Source organism: Miniopterus natalensis, chromosome 17 (assembly GCF_054644295.1).
Source record: "Miniopterus natalensis isolate mMinNat1 chromosome 17, mMinNat1.hap1, whole genome shotgun sequence".
In the NCBI taxonomy this organism is placed as follows: Eukaryota; Metazoa; Chordata; class Mammalia; order Chiroptera; family Miniopteridae; genus Miniopterus; species Miniopterus natalensis.
Genome location: NC_142097.1, coordinates 32,634,751 through 32,643,914, shown reverse-complemented (window position 1 = coordinate 32,643,914; position 9,164 = coordinate 32,634,751). Strand labels below are relative to the sequence as shown.

General features: G+C 45.1%; 1 protein-coding gene across 1 annotated transcript; it reads right to left on the bottom strand.

Moving 5' to 3' along the window:
- Positions 1-3,660: 3,660 nt before the first annotated feature.
- On the bottom strand, positions 3,661-6,205 carry LOC107535280 (WAP four-disulfide core domain protein 18-like). Its single transcript, XM_016210670.2, has 3 exons — positions 5,518-6,205; positions 4,773-4,918; positions 3,661-3,904 (listed from the first exon to the last, which is right to left on the bottom strand). Exons 1-3 carry the CDS (start codon positions 5,597-5,599, stop codon positions 3,857-3,859), a joined length of 276 nt encoding a protein of 91 aa, XP_016066156.1. The 5' UTR covers positions 5,600-6,205; the 3' UTR covers positions 3,661-3,856.
- Between the last annotated feature and the right edge of the window lie 2,959 nt (positions 6,206-9,164).

Sequence of the window (9,164 nt, the reverse complement as noted above, 5' to 3'; positions counted from 1 at the left end):
AAGTGAAAACACACTTGGGGAGCATAGCCCTTCGAGGCTGGGGATCCAGCCACCTGAGTGGCTCTTTCTCCTAAGGCCTCACCACAAAATGACCAGGCCGGACTGTGAACTTCCAGAACCTGAGAGCTTATGCAGGCTGTGCTTCTCTGCAGAGGAAACCTGCTGGCCCAGCACTGGGAACCACTCCTGTGTTCCACATGATAGTACACAGGTGGCCCAGCGGATTTTCTTTTTATTTCCAAGGGGGGAGACATAAGTTGATTGTGAGCATTTTATTAATTAAAATTTGCCTCCTATAAAAGTTTCTTAAACAGTTGATGCCTAGAGTTACTCTGATTAGAATCCAACATGAGACTGTATCAGATTTAGTCCTGATCAGATTTAAATCAGACAGTTATCAGATTTAACTATCTTAAGCTTAATGCATCGCCGTTTCAGCAAGCATGGGTTCTCCAAGGGATGAGAGCTATGACAGTCTGGGTCTCTGTTTTTCACAAATTCTCCAGGTGATTCTGAAACATGCCAGCTCGGGGCCCACTGGTGTTCCCTGTTCTAAAGTAGTGGGTCTCAAACTTTGCCGTAATTACAATCACTTGTGCAGATTTTAAATGTCCCAGTGGCAAGACTGCACCCCAGACCACTAAACTCAGAATCTGTAGCTTTAAAAGCTCCCCAGGTGATTCCAATGCGCAGTCAGGTCTGAGAACCAAATGTTATAATGAATGAAACCTGACGTGCAGGTGCTGCAGCTCCTGAGACTGAGAAACAACTTTGGTGAAATCTGAGTGTGAAGATTTTTGTGTTCTCTGTCTCCATCTGCTGGCCATGCCTGCATTGCTCTAATTTACCTACACAACTGGGATATCCCAAAGGGCTTCTTGAACTTTTCACAATATTTGCTAAAAGAATCAAAGAGAACCAAAAAGAGATGAAATTTTTAAGTAATACAGATAGCTATAAAATATACTCTTGCATTTAATAGGGTAGTCTAAGAGTTATAAACACCTTAGGATAATGCTACTAGAATCTTTTCTGTGCTTGGTAAATTAAAAAGCAGCCGGTGCGTGTTAGTTATTACCATCATAGTCGGGCATAAGATAGACCCCATCTTTTGAGTCCCAGTGAGTCATTCTGAATAATTTAGAATAGGCTTTTGGGGGAGTATACTGTCCCATGAGTTTTGTCGTGAACCACAATGTGACCGGCAACGCTTTCCCCAAAAGGTCTCCCCTTCCTTCTCCTGCACCTAATGTGTCACATAACTTTAAGCCCAAGATTCCAAGACTTAACTGCCCTAGAGAGAGGAAAGAAGTTATTTCTATTTATGCCCATGTCTGGCTGCCTGGCTACTCCCTACCTCATGCCCATTTCCTCCCACCTCATCTCCCTAGTCTTGCTCACATATTCCTGGGAGTCCGCATGTGCTCACAAACAACTATCTCATGTCCTTCTCACATGGCCTCTGGGGTGTGGTCTGCTCTCTGCAAAGCCTCTTGAGCCCATCACTGCCCTGTTGTCAGTGTGCTCATGGCCATGCTGCCCTCTGCAGCAGGGCCCTCTCTCCAGGTGACCCCAAAGCTGGGAGTCCATCCAAGTGCCAAGACGGTGCCATGTTTCCATTAGTCTTCACCTGCTCGCACGTGGTCACAGTATGTTCTGGACAGCAAGGAGAGAATGCCTCTATCTTCACAGGCCTCAGAAGACCTGTGAGATACTGGCTAAAGGCAGGTAGAAAGCCAGTTCCTCCACCTCTGTCTCAGACATGGGCAGACTTACTGGTAAGTTGTCCCCACCGGATTCATGTAACTAACTCACAGGAGAGCACTGACTGAACCTGCTGGACCAGTCAGGTGGCTCTGCCAGGTGTCCTTGAGCCTTGAGAGAGTGAACAGCAGCCTGGGACAGACTTACCCTGAGGGAAAGACAGAGACTGGAGTAGAAGAGTTCAGCTCAGTAACAAGGCTGTGGGTTGCCAGAGGAGATGGGGATCCACCTGACTAGGGGACTATAACCTGGATTTGTCCCCAGTCCCTATAGTCTATGTTTGAGCCAGTGGGGCCGTGGAGCTGCGAGGAAAATAAACAACATGAAACACTGAGCCTCTGGTTTCTTTTTTCACACTTCCGGCCCCCTGAGATTAACGGGCAGCTATTCCCTGTGGTACCTCCGGCCTTGGGGAGTCTCTAGCTCCACACTTAGAGAAGAGGGCCACGAAGAGACATCCGATCTACGTTGTTGTTTGAAGCTTTGGTTCTGTGAGGGTGAATCAGGGGCTAGAGAGGGTGACCTGCCTCACACCTGCCGAGCTGGGCCAGTGTGTGCACCTGGAGCTTAAGCCCTCGGACATCTGGCCCAGGGTACCACACGCCTGTGTGCCGCTTTCTCCAACGAGCTCTTCGCACCAACAGCAACCGCCCTCTCCACTCAGCAGACAAGACCGCTGAAGATTAAAGGCTGCCACGTGAGCAAATAAAAGAAAGCAGGGTGGTATGCGCACCTTACCCATGCCCAGAACTTCATGGGCATCACGTCAATGCCAGCCCAATAATTTCATCATATTGAGCATCTCTAATTCACAGATGAGAAAGTGGACACAAATTGTTTATATTTATTGATATAAACCTATTCTGATTCCTCACTCATGTTCTTTCCTTTACACCACCTGCCCTGCCTTTTTCTCGAATGCCCTTCCCCACCAGGGTTCAGGTGTACCTCCCATATTGCAGGGGGCAGGGTAAGGAGGAGCTGGTTTGTTTTAAAGGGAAGATGGCCAAGAGTTTCCTGGCCTTAAAAAAAAAAAATTCTAGTTTGAAGGCTGATAAAGTGTCAGTAGAATGAATGAATGAATAAATGACCAGATGAATGAATGTCATACGTGAACACATATGACAATTTAAACATAACCACAATTTAAAAAGAGCAAATTTTATAAGTTTCAGAGAGAAAGATAAGACTGCTTATAAAGGAATCAGGTTAATTTCAGAATTCTCAGCAGAATTTCTAACCAGCAAGATTATGAATAAACAGCCTCAAAGTGTTAAAGAAAATATTTAAACCTAGAATGCTATATCCAGGTAAACTATAATTTAAATGTGAGGACAAAATAAAGATATCTTCAGGCATCCAAAGTCAAAAAGTCCTTTTCAAAAACACTCTTGGGGCCTGGCAGGTGTGGTTCAGTGGTTGAGCACCGACCCATGTACCAAGAAGTCACTGTTTGTCCCCTAACTGTACCCTAACTTCTAATCACTCCAGGTGCTTCCCACCCCATGCTACTCAAAACCCCACACCCCAGGGGCCAGGGTTACTCTCCTAGAGCTAAGCATCCATCCTGCTAGATGTCAGTGTGTTGCCCTGGAATAGGGTATCCCCACACTTGCTTCTGCTCCTGCTCCTCCTGAGTCTTTCCCTTATAAAGGCTGCTCCAATAGGTCGGCTACATGCTAGGAGGTCATTTTTATTCACAGGATGGTTGAGAAAATATTACTATGCACTTTGCCCTTTGAGAGACATGGACATGGAAAGGGGAAAGGGACTAGCTGAGGGGACTCTATCATGAGTGCCTTGCATTCATGGGCTCAGTGCAGGGCACACATAGGGTCCTGCTCATCCACAGAGGGTCCACTAGAATGCCTAATGGAAAGAATGACACAGCCTGAATAATGCTACAGATAAAGTTTATTTTAGACACAAGCTCTTTAGAAGAGGTCACTCCACCACTTTAGATCTTCATCTTCTAGGGCTGCAAGTCCAGGGATAGAGAATGGCCAGGAGTGGATTGTGGAGAAGTCTTGTTAGCCAAGCACTGTATTTGTGGATTCATGAGAAATCTTCTGGGGCTGGTCTCCGGGCATGCTTAATAAACACCCTGTCCATCTTCCACATGGCCACCAGAGCCACCCTTCTAAAATACAAATTTGATCATGACATTTTCTCTGCTCAGAAACCTCCAGCAGTCTACCCAACTTTTTGGCAGGCAGCTCATTCTTCTTTGGACCCCGGCTTGGATGGCACTGTACTGAGATGCTGAGACGTTGTGCCCCTGAGATGCTGCAGCTTCTACCTACCACAGTCACTTTCCCATCTCCAGCTGAGGACCCACATTCTCCCATCATCTGAACTGCCCTTTCTTCCTCTGGCAAACTTTATGCCTCCTTTAAGCTCTCTCTTAAATGCTCTCTACTCTCTGACAACCTTCTCAACACCCACCGATCCACCCACCCACCCAGACAAAGCCAATAACTCTTCCCTTTGCTCCCACAGACCTTAGTAGAAACCAGTACAAAGCAATGATCATCCTGGGTTGTAATTATTTACATAGTTCTGTCTCCCTGACTTGATTGTGTTTACCTTTTTATCTAACTTCAATACAATGCCTGACTAACACAGGAGATAATAACTGGGGTTCCCTTTCCTTTCCCTCCTCCTCCCACAATCACCCATTTTCCAGAAAGAGTTAAGCCCCCTTGGTGGGGGAGGGAATGGAGGGTGAAAAACCCTGGGTTAATAATGACCTGTGAAGCTAGAATCATGGTTACTTGTCTCAACTGAGAGCCCCCCAGGGATAGGGATAGGTCTTCTCTTCAAGGAGAGGGTCTTGGATAATGCAGCCGGGTGTCCTTCTGCCATTCATTTCCAGCCCCTTCCTCTTGGAGTTATCCAGACTCCTGCATGCAGGAGCACCCATGGACACGTGAGCACCCATCTGCCCCAGGAAAGCCCACTGGGGAGTTATTGCACCCTTGGATAGCTCTTGACCGATTTATACTCACCACACGGAGAGCAGTTTTGCAGACATGACCACATCCATTGCTGCAGCATTTCATTCCCTTGGGACATGATCCATCTCCTGAGCAACTTTCAATACAAATCCCAAAAGTTCCTTTGGGCACCTCAGGGCAGAATCCAGGTCTTTGATCTGAAACATACAATGGTTTTTGTGGAGTCTGGAATGGTCACTAAGCAGGAGTGAGAATTGGTGTTAGAGGTCAGATGGCCTCAGTGCTGGCAGGACCCCCACCTCTTCCATTTCTTACTTCATGCTCCTGGAACCCTCCCCTCAGCAGCTCCACTTTCACTCTATAGCCCCCCATTTTCACAGTCAGTCCCTGCTCTAAAGGCTGTACAGTCCCAGCAGGCAAGAGAGCTGCACTGTTACAACCCTCTTCTTTCCACCTTATAAGAAGATATTAGAAAATCTCTGATCACAGACAGCCATCTCTCCACCTCACACATACCCTATGTCCATCCCGGAGCTAATCCCTGTTGGAGTCCCGCATCCAAAGCACATCTAGAGAAAACCTCAACTTCTAATCAGACCCATCCTGATCTGATAAGAAGAATGGGAAATGCAGGGTGATCACTCCTGAAGGTCAAAGAATGTGGATCTGATCAATGCCAAATCTCCCTTCTGCAGTGGACACACTGCCTGCTTCTGTGCCAAACCATCCCCAGGTCTGAAGCTGGGCTCTGAGCCTTCTCTGCTGTCAGTAGGACACCCCCCCTCAGCACCCTCACCTTTAATAGGTATCCGAGCGTAGGCCATCTCCATCCCCACGGCGATGAAAGCCACTAGAACAAAGACTGTGCCTGTCTTCATGTTGGCCTTTGATGAGAATGCACACACAGAGCCCAGCCCCAATTTATACCCTCAGGGTCACCAGCAAGGAGTATGGGGCAGGGCTGTAGAGTAGGAAGAGTATGACATGACCTAGATCTTTTGTTCTAGTTCATAACTGGTTTCTCTCTAATTAGGGCATGTTCTCTTGGATATGCAATGCCAAACAGGAGAGTTCCGGGAACACTTTTTAGCCCCTTGTGCATTGCTACATCACAATTTGGCAATGGCTTTTCTGGTGTCATTAGGAACAGTGGCCAAAGAAAAGAATTCTCCCTGTATAATTTAGAATTTCAGAATAAGAGTGTAAACTACGAAGCTAGGTGTTGCTCCATCTGGTGCTCCCTGGAGGTCCAGTTCCAGGAAGATTAGATGTGCTTCTGGGAGAGGTGGTGAATGTGTGGTGCTTTGGAGCCAGCCCAAAGCTGAGATTCTTAAGTAGAGGTGGAATGAGGGCCACCCCTTAATCACAAAGATAGTCATAGGTAGGTAATGTCACTCATCTAAGGAGATGGATGTTCAAAGATCACAAGCTGGCTGGGCCTTGGAGGTTGAGAGACAGGGCCCAGTCTTTTTTTAAAAAAAAATTTTTTTTTAAATATATCTTTATTGATTTCAGAGAGAGGAAAGGAGAGGGAGAGACAGAGATAGAAACATCAATGATGAGTCATTGATCAAGCCCGCAACCCAGGCATGTGCCCCGACCGGGAATCAAACCCCAATCGCCTGGGTCCTAGGTCAACACTCAACCACTGATCCACGCCCAGCCGGGCAGGGCCCACTCTTGATGGTTGGTGGTCTCTGAGCCTACCCTGCTCCAAACTGAGAGGTTCCTAGAGAAAGGGCTACAATGAGCTGAACTATAGGAAAAGCATACTAAATGTTGTACAGGGGCCTGAGTAAGAAGCCTGCCCTCTTTTTTATCCCAGTTACAGAAGCTCAGAGAAGGGAGTGTAGAGGTAAAATTCCCAAGGACCACGGGAAGGAAGAGAAAGCCTGCTTTGTTCTTGATGGTCAGATCTCAGACAAGCACCTCATGAGCACCTATTGGGAGGCCTGGATAAGTTACTCTAAGAGCAGAGAAACACTAAGCAAGCCTAGAGAGGAGGGCTCAGACTGGTCACCCAGGTAGTTAGCTTACACCCAGCATCTCAGAATCTTTGGAGGCTCAAAGGGTACAAGCACCCAGGACCCCTCATCTGAAGGAGGGACCAAAGTACCTGAAGAGGCCATGGCAGCTCAGTGCAGGGTGTAGATCAATGGCCAAAAAGCAGCAAAGAGCATGACAAATAGCAAGCCCAAATCCAAATCCAAGGCGGCTGCCAGACTGCTGAGCAGCATGGCCTTGGTAAGTGAATGGGGCCAAAGTGGACAGCCCCGAAGAACTTGCAGGAGAATTCTCCAGAGCCCCGCCAGCAAGGGGAGGACTCCCTAATCCCTCTCTAAAGTGACTTAGACATGACTACTATCACTTAGTTAACATAATCTTTAAAAGTTCTTCTTAAAAAAATTTTCACGTTTGCTGTGTATTTCCCTAAGCCCTTTTCTATGTTTTTACATACACACATGTTTATTTACAAATATGTCTCTTTTCTGCAGAAATGAAATTATATTGTATTGTGTTGCTCTACTCACTTAACATTATGTCTTGGAGAGATTTCCATGTTAGTATCTTTTCCCCCTTTTTTAAACTACCCACTATCTAATATTCCATTATATAAGTGGTTCATAATTTATTTGACCAAATTTCAACTGTTGAACATTTAGATGGATTCTGTATCACAAACAATTTGCTGTTATATGCACCATATACTTTGTATATGCTTCTTTGTTTATATATGTCAGTATTTTTCCCAGAATAGATGCCTACACATGGAAATGCAAATGATGTGTTTACTATAGAGTTGGAAGATATTGCTAAATTGTTCTCCAAAAAGACTAACCTATTTACACCTCCTCCCACAGGGAAGGAGACATGGATTTCTCACACACTGACCCGAAGCATTTGTAATCTTGCTTCCCCAAATTAAATTGTAATGGACTATTTCAAGCTGTATATTCCCACACTCCCCTTGGGATGTACTCCAGTTGGGAATGTGGGGCAAAGAACTCTCACCACAGTTATGAAAAGAAATTTAATTAGAGGAAATCACATATGACAGCATAACCTGGTGTTTGCTACTCTAGCACTTGGAGTTTCCAGTTTGAAGCAAAGGTAATTATGGCCTATGGTAGTTTTGCTGAGGGATGCATTTCAATAACAGTAGCTGTAAGGCTGCTAGACAGGGCCTCCCTTCAATTATAACAATCTTTGACCTTTATTAAGCAAGCAATTGTACAACAGGATCTGTGCCTGTACTTCACAACTGTCATCTCACTGAAGCCTCACAAGCCTTGGGGTTGCTTCCATTGGTACCCCCATGTCACAGGTGAAGGGGCTGAGACTCGAAGGAAGTCCATGCTTTGCAAACACTTCAACCCCATCTCAGACCCAACGATGATGAATGTCCAATGGTGGAGTTCAGAAAAGCTCCCAAGATGCTCTCATGCACATGAAAATGAGGAACACTTCACCTACCTGATAAAACCTTTATTTCTTTGTGAAAAACTAAACAAAATGTCTCCATCAATAGTTGATTTCTAGTGCTCTAGTGACAATCACAAATTTAGGGATTTGGCAAGTTCTTATGACAGATTATCACTTCATAGTTTCCAGGTGTCTGCAGCAATCATCAGACATATAAAAAATTAAGGGAAGAACAGTACAGGGGATTCTAAAAAAATTAAATATAGAATTACCATAAAACCCAGCAATTCCACTTCTGGGTATGTACCCAAAAGAATTGAAAGCAGGATCTCGAAGAGCTATTTGTATACTCATGTTTATAGCAGCATTAGTCACAAGCGAAACATGGAAACAACCCAAGTGCCCATTGACTGATCAGTACATAAGCAAAATGTAGTATATACATATAAGGAAATATTTAACCGTAAAAGGAAAGGAAATTCTCCAATATGCCACAACATGGGTGAACCTTACGGACATCATGCTAAGTGAAATAAGCCAGTCACAAAAAGACAAATGCTGTATGGTTCCACTTACATGAAATACTTAGTCAAATCATAGAGACAGAAAGTATAAAGGTGGTTGCCGGAGCTGGCAGGGAGGAGAGAATGGGATTTAATAGTTATAGAGTTTCAGATTTACAAGATGAAGAGAGTCATAGGGATGGGTGCTGGTGATGGCTGCACAACAATGCGAATGTGTTTAATACCACTGAACTGTACACGTAAAAATGGTTTTGATGGTAAATTTTGTTATGTGTATTTTAATACTAAAAAAGAAAAACATTCAGGAAGAAGGCTGAGTCTAGATGTTGGGAATCCCTACAAGCCCTTGGCCTGCAACACTTACCCTTCACACATGTAGCCATCGAGGTCTTATTTCTTTTATTTTCAGGCTAGCATGTGAGGGTGCAGCAGCTTTGTGTTTGGACTCCTAAATTTGCTAACATTCCATTTTTCCTGGAATTTCATATTCCAAAGA